Source organism: Rhineura floridana, chromosome 6, assembly GCF_030035675.1.
Source record: "Rhineura floridana isolate rRhiFlo1 chromosome 6, rRhiFlo1.hap2, whole genome shotgun sequence".
Lineage (NCBI taxonomy): Eukaryota > Metazoa > Chordata > Lepidosauria > Squamata > Rhineuridae > Rhineura > Rhineura floridana.
The window spans coordinates 147611822-147631150 of NC_084485.1; the positions used below are offsets into that span (position 1 = coordinate 147611822).

At 44.7% G+C, this 19329-nt stretch overlaps 1 protein-coding gene and 1 pseudogene across 7 annotated transcripts in view; both read right to left on the reverse strand.

Annotated features, from left to right (window-relative positions):
- Positions 1-19329, reverse strand: part of HMCN1 (hemicentin 1) — a 393372-nt gene that overhangs the window by 143386 nt on the left and 230657 nt on the right. For all 7 annotated transcript variants that reach the window (XM_061634028.1, XM_061634030.1, XM_061634029.1 and 4 more), the window contains 4 exons: positions 14069-14182; positions 13217-13303; positions 10238-10429; positions 1614-1787 (listed from right to left, as the gene is read on the reverse strand). In XM_061634028.1, the coding sequence (XP_061490012.1) occupies positions 1614-1787; positions 10238-10429; positions 13217-13303; positions 14069-14182 (567 nt within the window). The remainder of the gene's footprint in view (positions 1-1613; positions 1788-10237; positions 10430-13216; positions 13304-14068; positions 14183-19329) is intronic.
- LOC133388133 (5S ribosomal RNA) lies at positions 14491-14615 on the reverse strand (annotated as a pseudogene).

Here is a 19329-nt window from a genome sequence, read left to right on the forward strand (position 1 = left end):
ATGTTCATTGCCATATAACCACCCCATAAACAAATCAGAACAAATATTCAATAAAGACTGGATATAGCCTAATCTCTGCGTAGCTTTGTGCAAGCAAATGAGAATGAATGCTGAATAATAAACAGGCTGTCTGGAGGACCCTTTAGTTAGAAAAAAAGCAGGAGTAAAGGTTTGAACTCTCTTTACCTTCACTAAGCTTCAGTCCTGCATTGATTATCATGCTAATTATATACCACAGTACTGATTATTACTGATAAGATGGAAACCACTAAAGTGTTCTGTACCCAACTCTTCCCTTCTTGTGATAAGGAAGTAAAGCCAACCACCACACACAGGCATGAGAGTTTTGCACACAACCACAAACCTTCATAAATCTGGCATAGCAATGCCAGGAAAAACCAGGACTCTGTAATATGTTGACAGCTACACATGACCAACCCACCACAAACAGGAAGCCAAAACACACAATAAAAATTCCAAGCAGCCACACCCAGTGACCACACATCCAGTGGTCATGCAACTTGGTTCTAGCCAAATTAGAACACTTTCTTGCGATAGAATTACCTTATGATTTTAAAAGCATGCCTGTCCACATCCCTGAACTGCTGTCATATCACAAGACAAAGTAGAGGAGTCCAATTTTCAAGCTACAATTTAATATAGAAGCTGTTTTCCCAGTTTGTGAGGACTCAGAATACAGTTTTCCTAAGTCTTGATGTTTCTTTAAACCTGCACTGAAACATTATTTTAATTCTCTAATCTTAGACTGCGTACACACCATACATTTAAAGCATATGACTTCCCCCAAAGAATCCTGGGAACTGTAGTTTATCCCTCATGGAGCTACACATCCCAGCACTCTTAACAAACTACAGGTCCCAGGTTTCTTTGGGGGAAGTCATGTGCTTTAGTACTTTAAATGTGCTTTCAATGTATGAGGTGTATGCAGCCTTACCACTGAAGCATCAGCTAACGTGAACTGCCTAGCCTGTGGTAATACGCTGCAAGCTGCACAGGGGATACAAACATTGTAATTTCACTGCATGCCCCTCATAAGGCCTCAGTAAGCCCTATAAGGACAGAACCCCCATGCAACCGATGTCTAGCCCTCACTGGAGTGGTCAACGTGTGTCTGGATTTACCACTCCAGAGGGCAGGTGCATATGACTCAATGCTCCTCCAAACGACAAAAAAATCCCTCCATACAGAAACAGCATCATTTTTTATGTGGAGGCAATGTTTTCATTTAGAGGAACATGCAGTCATGGGAGCTCCACACTGTACTCTGGAGGGGTAAACCGAAACACAGGTTTACCACTTGAATGAGAAGCAGGTCTACATTCTCAATAATAAAAACATTCTGATTGTTCCTGAGGCTATCTGGGTAAATAAAATGGTACTACATATAAAAACTGCATTAGTCTTGTCCACAAGGAATAGGACATATTAAAAACTACCCACATGAAGAGTGGCAATTGACTAAAACGGCCATGCATCATTTTATGTTCCACACAGACTTCTCCAAGTGATACGTTCAGTAAAAACAGTTTTACTGTAAGAATAATCAGCAACAAAGCTTTAATCAAAATGATAGATGGATGCAAATAAATTACCTGGCAAAATCCTGATATTCCTATTTGATTCTATAGGAGCTCCATCTTTCAGCCAGGTGATTGTAGCTGGGGGATAGGAGTAAGCCTCACAAACCAGTGATGTGGGGTTATTCAAAATAACTGTCACTTCTTCGGTACCCCCATCGTTATCTGCACCCACAATAGATGGAGACACTGAGCAAGACCAGAAAAAAGAAAAAGAAGCATAAGTGAAAAGCAGAGTGACTGGCCCTTGAGGTTTTCAGCTGCATATTCAATACTGGGACCACATCTGACCATTGGTGGTGGTGGTGAAGTTTATACATTTGCCCCAAGAAGACACATTTGACATATCTGCTACTAAATCCAAGGGCATATCTGGCTTCACTGGTGCACACCCACCACCAAGAAATTCTAAGAGCCATAATTTTGTACAGAGGAAAAGGACCTGTAACAAAATTCTCACCACCACCAATCTACAATTCCCAAAGATCCTCAGGGGAAGCCAATTACATTTACAACATGCACGAAAGGGTATAATGTGGATGCATGCTCAAGGACAAGGGAAAAAATACTTGTTGACTTCAAAGTTCAGGACACTCAGCAAACACCAAATCTATGATCATGGATAGTTACAGCATTTCTCAGTTTAGACAGAAGGTTACATGATTGTGCTCAGTAGTTAACAAAAATGGTTTGTATTCTACTCAGAGAAGACCCATTAAAATCAATGAACCCAAGTTAGCTATGTCTATTAACTTCAATGGGTTCATTCTGAGTTGAACTAGAAGAGACTTTTGGACTTACCATGAAAACGGTCTTCTCTGTGCATGTCAAAGATGATATCAGGTGGGTAGGTAGCTCCACCTAGCGGTTGAAGGCAAAACAGCACTGTTGATTTTTGCAGGAACTTTCTGTTCTGTGTAGCTCCCAGGTCAGTTCTTGATGACAAGCTAACTAATATTGAGAGCAGTGACAGGGAGCATGACATAAAATGTAAAACAACAGCATTCATACACTCTCTGCTATAGGCCTACCAGGCACACATAGTTGCAGCCCAGCCCTCCTAGGGAGTGGCCCTGAAATCATCTTTGACATGCACAGAGAAGACTGTTTTCATGGTAAGACCAAAAGCCTCTTCTCCTGTGCATGGAAAGATGATATCAGGTGGGACATACCAAAGCTGACCCATGTAGGGTGGGAATATTGCTGGGCTGAACTCATTGACAGTCAGAGAGGACATGCTGTAGCACTCTCCTCCTAAAGGCTGCTTCTGCAGACACATATGTGTTAATCTTGTAATGTCTAATAAAAGTATTGGGAGTAGCCCATGTGGCTGCTCTACATATCTCCGTCAGTGAGGCATTTCTGGAGAATGCTGCCATTGTGGCTGCTGCCCTAGTGGAATGAGCCACAATCCTGGCTGGTCGCGCAAGTTGCAACGAAGCATATGCCAAGGTAATACATGCTTTGATCCACCTAGCTAGGGTGGAGGTTGAAACCTTGTTACCCAGTGAAGCTGGATGAAAAGAAACAAACTATCTGTCTTACGAAAAGGCTTAGTCTTGGAGATATATACTTTTAAGGCTCTTCTCACATCCAGTGAGTGCCATGACTTTTCTGTGGGGTGGACAGGCTTAGGGCAGAAGGAAGGAAGTACTAACTCTTGTTGACAGTGAAAGGTAGCTAGAACCTTAGGACGAAAGGAAGGAACAGTGCGAAGTACTATCCTTATGAAAAACACAGAAGTTCTTATCTACGGAGAGGGCATTCAGCTCAGACACATGATGGGCCGAAGTAATGGCCACAAGGAACAGGACTTTAAAGGATAGCAAACGGAGAGGTACTTGGCTTAAGGGCTCGAAAGGAGGTTTCTGCAGGGCCATTGAAACTTTGTACAGGTCCCAAGTTAGGAAGTGATGGACAGTAGGTGGCGCTGATATCGTTGCCCCCCGAAGGAAACACTTCAGGAACTGGTGAGAACCCAATGGTTGTTTGGGAAACTTAGATAGGATTGACAACAAAGTTGAAGCCAGACATCTGAACGAGTTTGGTCTGAGTCCATTGTTAAGCCCTGCTGCAGGAATGAAAGGATCTCTTTAATACCTGTTTTACTTGGATTTATACCTTGTTTTTGTATCTAAGACGAGAAGGCTTTCCATGTGGCCTCATATATTCGAACGGTAGAAGGGCATCTGGAGGCCATTGCTGTCTCTACAACTTGCATCTGAATGAGTTTCTTCAAGAGACGTTGCCAGCTGGGATCTGGATAGAGAAATCATCCCTGCGACAACAGATTGTCCCTGAGGGGAATTCGCCACGGGGGATTGACCGATAGGTTGATGAGTTCCAGAAACAAAGGTCTCCTTGGCCACCAAGGAGCTACCAGCAGGACTGTTGCCCATTCGGCTCGGATTTTCTGGATTACTTTGGGGAGAATCAGAAGAGACTGAAAGGCATATAACTGACCTGGAGGCCATTGGGATCTATTCCCTCGGCCTCTGGCATCTTGTACCTGGCGAAGAACCTCTTTACTCGACGGTTGAGAGTGGTGGCGAAAAGGTCTACACTTTGACTCTCCCGAAGCATGCCAGTATCACCTGAAAGTCCAGAAGATGTAGCTTCCATTCCACCTGATGTATTTTCTCCCAACTCAACCAGTCTGCTTGACTGTTGTCCTCCCCTCTGAGGTATTCCCCCATGAGTGACTCGAGATGTTCTTTTGTCCCCTGGAAGATGAGGGAAGCTTCTCAATGGAGAAGGGGACAGTGCGTGCCCCTGATGGTTCAAATGAGATTTGGCGGGCATGTTGTCTGTCCTGATGAGTACCGCTCCCAAACGTCTGGTGCATGCAAAGTGCGTCAATGCCAGGTGGATCGACCGAAGTTCCAGTAAATTGATTGGAAGCCTGGATTCCTCTGGCGACCATGTTCCTTGCACCATCTGACCATTGCAGATGGCGCCCCAGCCTGATAGGCTGGCATCCAACGTAATCACTATACGTGGGGGGTCCTGGAATGGTACTCCCTTGAGTAGGTTGGGTTCGTGCACCCACCACATCAAGGACTAACAAACCGCAGGTTACAGTAACACTTTCTGGTGCTGCCTGGCTGCTATCTCGCTCTGGAAAGGCAATAATGCCCACTGCAGGGGGCGAGAGTGATGATGTGCCCAAAGAGTTGTTTGGAAAGCTGCTACCATCAACCCCAGCACTGAGGTCAGCAGCATCAGGTCTGCTGATGTGGAAGTCATACGATGTGATATTGCAGCACGTATCTTGTTGATTCTGTCTTGTGCCAGCCGTATTGTCCCCTGTTGCGAGTCTATAGTGGCCCCCAGATGTACCATGCGATGAGAAGGAACTAAGTGGCTTTTGGTTTGGTTGATTAGGAAGCCGTGATCCTTCAAGCAGGCTAAGGTGATGTGTAGATCCTCCCAGGCCTTGCTTTACGATGGGGACCGAATGAGGAAGTCATCTAGGTAAGGAAATATGTGGACTCCATGCATCCTGAGGTGGGCCACCAGGGCAACCACGATCTTCGTGAATACCCTGGGGGCAGACAAAAGGCCGAAGGGCATGGCCCTGTATTGAAAATGATCATTCCCCACTGCGAACCTGAGGTAGCATCTGGGGGGGAAGATGGGGACATGTAGGTAAGCCTCCTTCAAGTCGATTGAGGAGAGGAAGTCCCCTTTTCTCAAAGCCTCCTTGACTGAGAGCAAGGTGTCCATGCAGACCTTGCAGTATTGTATGTTCAGGTTCTTGAGGTTGAGTACTGCCCTGAATGATGCATCTTTTTTTGTGGCTGTAAAGAAAATTGAGTAATTTCCTAAAAATCTCTCCCCTGTCGGGATGGGTTCTATTGCTGATATTTGGAGCAGATGGGAAATCGCTTGGAGGGTTCTTGCTCTTTTGTCTTGAGCCGCCGGGAGAGGAGATGGAACAAATCTCACTGGGGGGGGGATGTAAATTCCAGCCTCGAGCTGTTTCTGAGGGTGCATAATACCCATTGGTCCAATGATGAGTCCCTCCATCGCTGAGCAAAGCGTTGGAGGTGTCCTCCTACCAGAGGGATGCTGGCGTCAGAATTGATGTTTGTTCCCTCATGCCTGGGTTCCAAACCCCGGTCTATTGGGAATGTGTGGTTGGCCCTTTGTCTGTGGACGTTGTCTATACCAGAAGGGGCAATTTGTGTGGGTGTTCCTAGTTTGTCCCTATGACCTAGAATTCCAAAAGCACTGGGACTGTGAATATGGGTGAAAGGCTTTTCGAAACAGCCTTCTATCCTCTCTCTGCCTGGAGGAGGGCATAGATTTTTTCTTGTCCTCGGATTCCAAGACACCTGCTAGAGCTTCGTCACCAAATAACTTACCTCCCACATAGGATTTCAAGGCCATGGTTTATTTCCATGTGTCTGGGCTCCAAACCCCGGTCTATTGGGAATGTGTGGTTGGCCCTTTGTCTGCCGACGTTGTCTATACCAGAAGGGGCGATTGGTGCGTGTGTCTCTATTTCGTCCCGGTGCTCTAGAGTTCTGAAAGAATTGGGACTGTGGATATGGATGGAAGGCTCTTCGAAACAGCCTTCTATCCTCTCTCTTCTTAGAGGATGGCATAGACTTCTTATTGTCCTTAGATTCCAAGATGCCTGTCAGGGTCTCGTCACCAAATAACTTACTTCCCACATAGGATTTCAAGGCCAGATTAGAGCAAGCTGTGGCATCTGCTTCCCAGTGACGCCATAGGGTCCTATGGGTGAAGACGCCCGCTGCTAACGACCGTGCTGCAAATTGCATGGCATCCATGGATACATCTACCATGAAGGTCACTGCCCGAGAGACTTTTATCAAAGACTTACGTGTTCTGGCAGGGTCCTGTTGTGGGCCATCCAGAAGGTCTTCCAGCCATAAAAGAGAAGCTCATGCAGACAGAGGATGCTGCTGCCGCTCTGATAGAAAGCGCACTAGCCTTATGTACCCTTCTCACACCTTGGTCCAGTTTGCGTTCTGTCGCATCCTTGAGATGAACAGCTGAGTCTTTAGGATTCAAGGATGGATTTACAAGATTAACTATGGGCGCTTCCACTAGTGGGACTTTCAGCTGGTCCATAACCTGCTGTTCCAGTGTATAGAATTTGTTAGCGGTTCACACCGACTTCTTGAACTGTAATGGGACATCAAACTTGGATTTGATAACTTTAGGCAATAACGCAGGGAGTTTGAGCACCCTGGATTTAGGTTTTGGGTCTGAACACACTGTCAAGATCCTGGACGTTGACGGAGCTGGAGCGTCGTCAGGGGAGTGTAAGCTGAGGGCCTCCATTGACTTGCATAAGTGGGGAAGGAAATGGGACTCTTGGAAGATTGTTGGTTGAAATTTCCTCTGATTCTGACTCCCCACTCCAGTCCTCATCATCTAAAACAATCAGCTCATTGTCTGGTTCAACAGGAGCCTCCTCTGTACGTTGAAAGTGCCTACCTTGAGTAGCAGCGTAAGGGTCAGGTGAATTATGAAATGTAGTAGGTCGCAGGTATGATGATGGGATGGCTGAGGAAGACCCCTGCGCTCCCTGTGTCCCTGACGTGTCCCTAGGTGAGTGCTGTATAGAGGATGTTGTGCCTGAGAGATCTCTGGCCAAATCCACTAAGACGGAAGCCCTGAGTTGATCCTTCAACTGTTGAAGCATATGAGCCGATAAATGTAGTGGAAGAGGCTGATTGTGTGCACAACAGGGATGATATGCCCCTTCCTGTCAATGGTGTGTAGGGGGAGAAGAGGGAGGGGGCTGGGATCCTTCCCCTTCTGTAACATGGATGGTTTGGTAAGAGACAGATGTGTATGTAAAACCCATGAAATCCTCAGGTGAGGATCTGGTAGAAAAAAAATGATTCTAAGCCAGGATGGGCTTGTATGCCTTCTTCCTCAGACAGTGACTCTTGGTCTCTTCAAGTCCTGAAGGTAGTGCTGTGCGAGTCCCTCCCCTCATCTGCATTATGATCACCAAAACTCTACTTGGCCTAGCTGGTCTGCCTGCAAGCCATGGGTGCCGCGTCATCTGAAGCCACTCTGCCCACTACATTCATTGCCACCTCCAGCCTGCCAGAAGTGGGGAGGGCCATGGCTGTTTCTGTCTGGATGTTTGGCCTGAATGAAGACCCTAAGGCCTGTCTGGGTAACAGTGGTGGCACTACTCCTGGTTTGGGTGGGAGCAGCTTGGGCCTCTTCTGTGGCCTTTCTGATTTGCGGGTTGCTTTCCCCATGGAGCAACCACACAGCAGGTCTTATAGGGGCTGGAAGGCACGAAGCATCTATGTTCCTGCTGATGCTTCAGTGGGGGGGTTGGCGCGCCTTGTTGCAGCCCGTAAGAATGAGGCCGTGCTGCTGGTTTAAGAGGATGGAGAAGGACTCCTCCTAGGGCTTGCACAATGAGCGCTGCTGCTCTGAGGTGGGGAGGGAGCATCAATGTTTTATAAACGCTGCTGGTAAATTCCCATCTCCATGGGTAGTGAGTTCTGCGTGGGGAGGGGCGTACAGCTGACAGCGGCAGTAGCAAGCCAGTCCGGGTGGAAGAGAGGGGGTGTTAAGTCCTCCCATAGGGCGCTCCTTACAAACTTCCCACCCTTGTGTGGTTCTGATGAAGGAAAGGAGGGGAATCCCCTGCTGGCTTGCCTCGCACTGCGGAAGGGCTCTGTGGGGAGGGGGGGGAGGGAAGATATTTATTTTTTTAAAACAGGGATGAGAAAAGTAAGACGGGAAGGAAGAAAAACACAAAAAGGTATAATACAAATACACAGGACAAATATACAGGCCTGAACACAGAGCAGAGAGAGAGATCAACCATTGTGTGTGAAGGCACAGGAAAACCGAGCTGGGAACTACACAGAACAGGAAGTTCCTGCAAAAATCAACAGTGCTCTTCTGCCTTCAACCACTACGTGGAGCTACCTACCCACCTGATATCATCTTTCCATGCACAGGAGAACTGAATACCACCCAACAACTGTACATTATTTTCTATGTATTCTACTCTTAGATCCTCACAGTGATACTTTACAGGCAAAGGTTTCCTACATATGAGCACTTCAATGGCTATTGGGTGGTGATTAACTCTAGCAAAAAAATGATTTCCTATACTGAATGCTTTTCTGGGAGGGGGGAAAAGAGAGCTACCACTCTTACTTGAAGTAGCTATATATATAAGCCATTCCTATGCTATGCTTTTAGAAGGAGAAGTGACAGGAAAGGCAACATTGGAAGAAGCCCCTATGCATCAGTAGACATTTCAAACAGCATTAGCCTTACAAGCTAACAGTTGTATAAGGGAAAGCCCCCATTAGGGGTAGGGACTGGGCTGAAGTCCAGGAGTAAGACCCAAACATATTTTATTATTTGTAACCAATGGCCATTACAACATATATCACCAAAACACAAGAAAGGCAACGCAATCATCCAGTCCAAGAGAAAGTTAAAACAAAATTCTTAAAAATTAAAATGGTAAAGTTTCCCAAATCACTTAGATTTTAAAAAAATCCCCTTGGCATTTGAAATTGCTTTGGGTTAAAAAAGAATCCTGTAGTCATCTCACTGCTGACATACATAAAACTACTTTGTAGGGAACAAACTTGTCTGCATCCAATTTTAAAATGGTTTGATTGACCTTCTAGAAAACTTAAATGAATAATGGAACTTATCCCTAGGTAAACTGTATAAAGGACAATATAATGCACAGTGCCTTTGATCTGGCCTGATCTGCACATGCAAAGACAATTACTGGCCTATTAAAGAATTTATCAACCAGATATTCTATGGGAATTGTTTGAAATTTAAGTTGAGTAACTGATGGGTAGGACTGGGCTTCAGAGAACTGTTAAGTAGGGGCTGTGGAGCATGCCTTTCAGTCTGCATAGTGAGGTAGAGGGCATGCCAGGATGAAAATGGAGTGTTGATACATTATGCACTACCTTCACTGCAGCAGCATCCCTATGCTAAGCGAGCCTGTGACTTCATGCACCCTGTCATTTGCAAATGCTGTAGATGGAAGCCCTGCACTGGAGATTGTGTACTACTTGCAACTCACCCAGAGAGCACTGCTAAAATCTTTATGTTGCACTCTCTCTGTTCATTCTTTCCCTCTGACCTCCCATGATTCCCAGTACCAAGCACCAAAAGCCTTGTGAGCAGTTTTGCAAGTAGCAATACAAATGCAAATACATTTATTTACTGACACATTCAATGCAAACGAGGGATGTAAGGAGGCAGCAATTTCTGTCCCATCCTGTGTTTGTCAGAATCAGCACTGTTTCTGTTCTGCTACAGTTCAGCTTCCACTAAAATCTATGTTATTCATCTGCTATGGCCAAAACTAATTAATTATGTAATTAACTGCAATGAATTTCAAGAGAACAGCATCAAAAACAATGCAGAAAATAATGTTAATTATGTATGTAATATTTGCAGACTAAAAACAGAATGATATTCAATACTGCTCGTGTTTGCTTGCATGATTTCCATTCTTGACATTGGCTCAACATGGAAATTGTGGCAATTTCTGCTCCAGATGGAATTCTCTGACATCCCTAATCCAAACAGGTCTGTCTACCTCCATGGAAAGGATATACTGTCATTTACTAGCACAGAAATCTTACCAAGTACATTAACACTGAAGCTTTTACTCTTGTCTCCAGCTGTATTGGACGCAATGCAGGTGTATCTTCCTGTGTCCGCTACTTGCGTATTTGTGACTTGAAGAAAGCGCCCATTGGACATTAACTGATGGTCATCATCCTGTAGGAAAGGTTGCCCATCTTTTAACCATGTAATCTCTGGGATGGGGCTCCCTTTTTTGACAAAAACAGCAACAGATATTTGTAAAAAATTAATGACTGCACATCTTAAATAAAAGGTGGACCCTTCTAAAACTTTATTGTTCAAGAATCTTTAAAATTAAAATATAAAGTGAAGATCTGCATCAGACTGTAATCTACAATATCAGAAAAAGGAACAAAACAGGGATAACAGTGCAGGTAAAAAGCTTGCTGCAGATTATTTTTTGTTGGTAGATGAGTGCAAGTTTTTTAAAAATTTCACAGAACACTTCTTCTGGCAGCTATTATCTATAAATTTGTCGAGGCAGGTAAAGGTAAGCCCAACATCAAATGAAAGAAAATTATGTTCCGTTAGTTTAGGATTGCAAAAGAGGTCTGTAAAATTTAATAGTTTTATTATATACATTTGCTGTAGCCACTTGAGAAAGTGGTACTATTTGCCTTAATGGCATAATTGTTTCCCACCTGAGTTACTTAATGCTGTGTTGGTCCACTATCCCAATGTGTACCCACAGAACCTTCTTACAATCTAGCAAGTGCAGACATAATGCTATCTCCCCTACAAACCATGCTTTGCAAATCAGAAACCAAGCTCCCTCCCACTCCTTCCTTCCATCTCTAGTGAAAATGTCCCCTCCCTCTTTGCCTTAACCATGGCTTAACTGTATATGTGCATTAATGTTAAACCATAGCTAATGATAGCCAGGGCTGTCCTTGTAACCACAGGCTGAAATAGATTAGTTGACCTAGGAAATTTTACTAGCATTAACCATGATTACCAACAGTCCAACCTGCAGGCCGAATTAGGACTGCCAGGCCTCCCCATTTGGCTTACAAGACCATTTCGGGCAAACTATGACCACCATCATGTGAGGTCATCCAACATCAAAGCCAGTTACTGTAGTAAATCTGAGCCACTTTTGTGCAAAGCCGCACTTTCTGCAGCTTTGCACAACGCCATGGCTTGAGAATTACTCCCTGACTTGGCTAAGGCATTTTATTGCTACAAAATACTGAACCACTTTTGAATCTGGCACAGTCTAAGAAGCAGCAGGAAGTTGCTGTTTCTAAGGATGCTGCTAATGACCTGAAATGTCTTCAGCTCACAGCATTCAAAATCTACATTCCTGGTCCTGGCTTCTTCTCCAGCTGCTGGCTCCAGGAGAAAGGTAAGCCTCACTCGTCCACATCTAATGAAGTCTTTGGTCTGATCATAGTTTTGCTTTGGGACTTCTGCATGTGTGGTTGGATGCAATGGAATGCATGCTTTTAGGAATGTTCGCATTTAAGGTTGGATGGAATGGACGGTTGGTGGGAATGTTTATTTTTTGTTCTGGGGTTATCGGTTTTGCCTTGCCCAACATTGGAATGTGGCCCCTCAAAGGTTGGCTGGGTTCAAATCTGGCCATCGGGCTACTAGTGGTTCCCTTCTTCTGTATTAAATGATGGTTAGGGCAAACAAGGGAAAGGAGGAAGGAGTGGAGTGTGCCTTCCTGAATCTTCTTCACTATTTGCAAATCATGGTTTGCAAGAGTGAGTGTTTTGCCTGCACTGGGACATAAACTGGCATAAACTGGCATGTTGCATTATCTTTTAATTTTTCTTCTTTCACACTTTGGTCCTAACATAGCAATGGCACTTCAGAATATAGTGTTGAAATATAATATAGTTTTAGGTGTATTGGTAGGAAGCAATAAGAGGGAAATCATTTCCACTCACAATATTCTTCTTTATAAATCCCTTGTGGACCCTACTAATTTGACTCCACCTTCCAACTAGTGGTGAAAGCAATATGAAATACAATTTTCTTTTATTCCTCATAACCATTTCCTTCTTGGAGTTGTTCTGCTTTGATCCCAATCAAGCTAGCATGTGGGTATGAATCACACCAGAGTTCACACATGCAGGAGAATACACATTTACGGTTAGCAATGTTTCCCCAATCAGACAAAGCAAACTCTCAAAAGATCCCTAAGCCCTGTAGAATATAGCTAAGAGCCAAAAGTATATATGACAGGAGGCCACCGTTGTTTGCCTGTCCATATATAAAATTACAGGAGATTGTTGTTGTTGTTGTCGTTGTCATTATTATTTAGACTTACTAGTTGCTTGTTACCTAAGAGGTCTCCAAACAACTTACATTTAAACATAAATACATTGTATCATGGCGAGGGGGGAATTCATATAAAACCTACACTTCATTAATAAGCATATAACACACATACACAAACACATGCAAAAAAGAGAGCCACAGGAAGCTCTGGCACCACACTAACAGTAAACCATAAGCAACTCAGTCCATCAAACGCCAGGGAAAAAGGTTAGTCTTGGCCTGGCACTGAAAAGATGTCAGAGAAGGTGCCAGGAGCACTTCACTGGGGAGAGCATTCCACAGCTGAGGAGCCACAACTAAAAAGGCCTCCTCTGTTGTCATCACCCTCCAAGCCTCCCTCAGATTAAAATCTAAAGGTCCAGTTAGGTTCATATCAGAAGGTGTTTAAATTGGTTGCTTCAAGCACTTTCCCCCCCAGCTTAGCTCACTTCCAGTATTGGAACCAATCTGAGAGAAAAGAGCCTGAAAAGAGAGGTAAAGCTACAGATCAGTGGGGGTCATCTCTCCTGCCTTGTGCATTCACTTTGATGTAAAACATTGACACACATACCCAGCCCCACTTTATATATGAAAGGGGCAGACACAGAGATAAACGTGCGGCTGTCCACATCACATCTAATTTGGCCCTAACAAATGCTAATTTAGAAGTCTGTATGCTGTGGCTATGCCATCTGTAATTGGCTTACCTGTCACTTCACATGTCAGCATGACACTCTGCCTCTCTTTCACTTTCACATCTTCCAGTTTATTTTCTCCCACAATGCCAGGAGGAACTTTTATATTGTTAAAAAGAAGCAAACAAATACATAAGCATGAGAACATCAAAAGCATACAAAGACAAAATCTTTTCTTGAAATGAGTTAGCATTAGAAATCAGAAATGCTACTCCATTGTCAGCAGTCATATTCTCAAAATATGCTGAGAGGTGAAAAATACTGCACCAATGCAAGTGCACGATGAAACCTTAAGTACACTATTTCAGGTTTGGGGCAGGCATTTTTTCTGAGACTTTTGAGGGAAATAAGAGACCCACCACTACTCATGGTTTATGCATTCATCCCATTATCATCTCAGGTCCTTGGATGTGATAAAGGCTCTTTTTCTTGCTTTCTTTTTAAGATTATAAAAATAACATTGCTTTTTACAGTTTGCCCAAATATACCCCAAGGTGCCAGGATGATACTAGTTTGAATGGGATGCATATGTTTATGTCAACTAGATAATCTGACCAAGCTTTTGTTGAGGAGCTGAAGTTTTAAAAGAGAACAGTATTTAGAAGCTTTTAGCATTTGCAGAAAGAAGGAATATGTTTTCTCATTTCTGACACTGCTGCTTCTCCCAAAGACATTGTGGGTGGAGACACCCCTATATCCATTATAGAGACCTACTGCCTGCCAAATTCTCCCATTCCAGGTACTACCAAGTGGTTACTCCAGTTTTTCAGCTGGCTAGATTTTATTGCAGGAGAGCTATTCATGAACACTAAGAGGGAAAACTGTGTACTTCATTAACTCTTCCGACAGCACTTGCATACTCACCTAAAACTGAAAGGTCAAAGTTTTTCCTCTCCTCTCCTGCAATGTTAGCCACTACACAGGTGTAACGACCTGCATCCTCTTCATTCACCTGCATGAAACGCAACATCCTGCCACCTGAAGAGAAGTCATATACTTGCATATTAAAATTAATTCTGATGCCTAACATTTAATGCAGACTTGGTCAGAATCATAAAAGGATTGTTTTTTAAAATAAAATAAAAAATAAAAAAGTGTGAAGTCCTCATTGTTGCAAAAAAAAAATCCTTTAAAAGGAAGTGTCTTTGAAATATGTATATTCCCATAAATTGTTGTTATATCAAGTCGATTACGACTTACGGCTTCCCTATGAATCTTTTTGGATATATTCATAGGGTTTTCATGGTAAGAGGTATTCAGAGGTGGTTTACCATTGCCTTCCCCTAAGCCTACTGCACCAGCTATTCCCAGGCGGTCTCCCATCCAAGTACTAACCAGGCCTGACCCTGCTTAGTTTCCGAGAACAGATGAAGATGAGATCATGCGTGTTCAGGGTAGTATGGCCGTAGTCCCATAAATTACATCCAATGAATTATATCAAGAAAAATTCTAGAACCTCCTATATGCAGTTATCCTCCACAGGTAACACAAAAACTGAGTAAGGCTTCCAATGAAGTAGGAGGAGAACTTCTGAAATTCAGAACTTTTCTCTTTTTCAGCAATTCAGGGAGGTATGATGAGGAAATGTGATTGAGAGATAGGAATAAGAAAATAATTCATTACACATTTAAATGCAAACCTACCTAGCTCACATGTGAACAGAAATATAGATATTGTTACAAAAGACTTTTGGTCTTACTGTGAAAACGGTCTTTTCTGTGCATGTCAAAGATGATATCAGGTGGGTAGGTAGCTCCACCTAGCGGTTGAAGGCAGAACAGCACTGTTGATTTTTGCAGGAACTTCCTTTCTGTGTAGCTCCCAGCTCAGTTCTTGATGACAAGCTAACTAGTATTGAGAACAGTGACAGGAAGCATGACATAAAATGTAAAACAACAGCACTCATACACTCTCTGCTATAGGCCTGCCAGGTACACATAGTTGCAGCCCAGCCCTAGTGGCCCTGATATCATCTTTGACATGCACAGAGAAGACTGTTTTCATGGTAAGACCAAAAGCCTCTTCTCCTGTGCATGGAAAGATGATATCAGGTGGGACATACCAAAGCTGACCCATGTAGGGTGGGAAAATTGCTGGACTGAGTTTATTGGTAGTTGGAGAGGACATGCTGTAGCACTCTCCTCCCAAAGGCTGCTTCTGCAGATGCATATGTGTTGATCTTGTAATGTTTAATAAATGTATTGGAAATGGCCCATGTGGCCACTCTACATATCTCTGTTAGTGAAGCATTTCTGGAGAATGCTGCCATTGTGGCTGCTGCCCTAGTGGAATGAGTCACTATCCTGGCTGGCCGTGCAAGTCGCAGCAAAGCATATGCCAAGGTAATATGTGCTTTGATCCACCTAGCTACAATGGAAGTTGAAACCTTGTTACCCACTGAAGTTGGATGAAAAGAAACAAACTATCTGTCTTACGAAAAGGCTTAGTCTTGGAGATATATACTTTTAAGGCTCTTCTCATGTCTAGTGAGTGCCACACCTTCTCAGTGGAGTGAATAGGGTTAGGGCTGAAGGAAGGGAGCACTAACTCTTGTTGACAGTGAAAGGTAGCTAGAACCTTAGGATGAAAGAAAGGGACAGTGCGAAGTACTATCCTATCCTTATGAAAAACACAGAAATTCTCATCTACAGATAGGGCATTCAGCTCAGACACGATGGGCCGAAGTAATGGCCACAAGGAACAGAACTTTAAATGATAGCAAACAGAGAGGAGCTTGACTTAAGGGTTCAAAGGGAGGTTTCTGTAGGGCCATTAAGACTTTGTGCAGGTCCCACATTGGGAAACAATGAATAGCAGGTGGCGCCGATAACGTCGCTCCTCGAAGATAACTCTTCAGTAATGGGTGAGAACCCAATGGTCTTTGGGGGCATTTAGATAGGATTGATGACAAAGTCGAAGCCTGATGTCTCAAAGTGTTTGGTATGAGTCCCATTGCCAAGCCCTGCTGTAGGAATGAGAGAATATATTTAATACCTGCTTTACTTGGATCTACACCTTGTTTCTGTATTAAGACAGAAAGGCTTTCCACGTGGCCTTAGAAGGGCGTCTGGAGGCCAATATTGTCTGTACAATTTGCATCGGAATGCCTTTCTTCAACAGACGTTGCCGTTCAACTTCCATACATGAAGAGCCAGCCATCAGGGATCCCAATGGAGAAATTGTCCCTGCAACAACAGGTCATCCCTGAGAGGAATCCGCCACAGGGAATCTACTGATAGGTCAATGAATTCCGGAAACAAAGGTCTCTGCGGCCACCAAGGGGCCACCAGCAGAACCATTGCACATTTAGCTCGGACTTTCTGGAGTACTTTGGGAAGGATCAGAAGAGGATGAAAGGCATATAACTGACCTGGAGGCCATTGGGCCGTGAGAGCATCTATTCCCTCTGCCTCTGGCGTCTCGTACCTGTCGAAGAACCTCTTTATTTGGCGGGTGCGAGTGGTGGCGAAAAGGTCTACTTTGATCTTGCCAAAGCATGCCAGTATCGCCTGAAAGGCCAGAGGATGTAGCATCCATTCCCCTTGATGTACCTTCTCCCGACTCAACCAGTCTGCTTGACTGTTGTCCTCCCCTCTGAGGTATTCTGCCGTGAGAGATTCCAGATGCTATTCTGCCCACTGGAAGATGAGTGAAGCTTCTCTCTGGAGAAGGGGAGAGTGTGTGCCCCCCTGATGGTTCAAATGAGATTTGGCAGACATGTTATCTGTCCTGACGAGTACCGCCCCCAGTCGTATGGAGAGTGTAAAGTGCGTCAATGCCAGGTGGATCGCCCGAAGTTCCAGTAAATTGATTGGAAGACTGGACTCCTCCGGTGACCATGTGCCTTGCACCATCTGACCGTTGCAGATGGTGCCCCAGCCTGATAGGCTGGCATCCAACGTGATCACTATATGTGGGGGGGCTCTGGAATGGTACTACCTTGAGTAGGTTGGGTTGGTCTGCCCATCACATTAAGGACTGACAAACTGCAAGAGACAGTAATACTTTCTGATGCTGCCTGGCTGCTATCTTGCTCTGGAATGGCAATAACGCCCACTGCAAGGGACGAGAGTGATGATGTGCCCAAGGAGTCATTGGGAAAGCTGCTACCATCAACCCCAGCATTGAGGCAGCTGCATCAAGTCTGCTAATGTGGAGGTCATGAGATGTGATACCGCAGTGTGTATCTTGTTGATTCTGTCTTGTGCCAGCCGTATCATTCCGTGTCGTGTGTCTATGCTGGCCCCCAAATGTACAATGCGACAGCAAGGAACTAAATGGCTCTTGGTTTGGTTATTAGGAAGCAGTGATCCTTCAAGCAGGCTAAGGTGATGTGTATGTCCTCCCAGGCCTTGCTTAGTGATGGGGACTGAATGAGGAAGTCATCCAGATAAGGAAAAATGTGGACTCCTTGCACCCTGAGGTGAGCCACCAGGGCAACCACGATTTTCGTGAAAACTCTGGGGGCAGACAACAGGCCAAAGGGCATGGCCCTGTGTTGAAAGTGGTCATCTCCGACTGCGAACCTGAGATATCATCTTTGGGGGGGAAGATGGGAAAGTGTAGGTAGGCTTCCTTCAAGTCGATTGAAGAGAGGAAGTCCCCTGTTCTCAGCGCCTCCTTCATTGAGAGCAAGGTGCCAGTGAGGAACTTGCGGTATTGTATGTATTTGTTTAGGTTCTTGAGGTCAAGTACTGCCCTGAACAAACCATTTTTTTTCACGACAGTAAAGAAAATTGAGTAATTTCCTAAAAATCTCTCCCCTGTCAGGACAGGTTCTATTGCAGATATTTGGAGCAGATGGGAAATCACTTGGAGGATTCTTGCTCTCGTCTTGAGACGCCAAGACAGGAGATGGAACAAATCTTGCTGGAGCGGGTGATGTAAATTCCAGCCTCAAGCCGTTTCTGAGGGTGTGCAGTACCCATTGGTCCCCTGACGTGTCCCTCCAACACTGGGCAAAGTGTTGGAGGCATCCTTATACCGGAGGAATGCTGGCGTCAGAATTGGTTTATTTCCATGTGTCTGGGCTCCAAACCCCGGTCTATTGGGAATGTGTGGTTGGCCCTTTGTCTGCCGACGTTGTCTATACCAGAAGGGGCGATTGACGCGTGTGTCTCTATTTCGTCCCGGTGCTCTAGAGTTCTGAAAGAATTGGGACTGTGGATATGGATGGAAGGCTCTTCGAAACAGCCTTCTATCCTCTCTCTTCTTAGAGGATGGCATAGACTTCTTATTGTCCTTAGATTCCAAGATGCCTGTCAGGGTCTCGTCACCAAATAACTTACTTCCCACATAGGATTTCAAGGCCAGATTAGAGCAAGCTGTGGCATCTGCTTCCCAGTGACGCCATAGGGTCCTATGGGTGAAGACGCCCGCTGCTAACGACCGTGCTGCAAATTGCATGGCGTCCATGGATACATCTACCATGAAGGTCACTGCCCGAGAGACTTTTATCAAAGACTTACGTGTTCTGGTAGGGTCCTGTTGTGGGCCATCCAGAAGGTCTTCCAGCCATAAAAGAGAAGCTCATGCAGACAGAGGATGCTGCTGCCGCTCTGATAGAAAGCGCACTAGCCTTATGTACCCTTCTCACACCTTGGTCCAGTTTGCGTTCTGTCGCATCCTTGAGATGAACAGCTGAGTCTTTAGGATTCAAGGATGGATTTACAAGATTAACTATGGGCGCTTCCACTAGTGGGACTTTCAGCTGGTCCATAACCTGCTGTTCCAGTGTATAGAATTTGTTAGCGGTTCACACCGACTTCTTGAACTGTAATGGGACATCAAACTTGGATTTGATAACTTTAGGCAATAACGCAGGGAGTTTGAGCACCCTGGATTTAGGTTTTGGGTCTGAACACACTGTCAAGATCCTGGACGTTGATGGAGCTGGAGCGTCGTCAGGGGAGTGTAAGCTGAGGGCCTCCATTGACTTGCATAAGTGGGGAAGGAAATGGGACTCTTGGAAGATTGTTGGTTGAAATTTCCTCTGATTCTGACTCCCCACTCCAGTCCTCATCATCTAAAACAATCAGCTCATTGTCTGGTTCAACAGGAGCCTCCTCTGTACGTTGAAAGTGCCTACCTTGAGTAGCAGCATAAGGATCAGGTGAGTTGTGTGA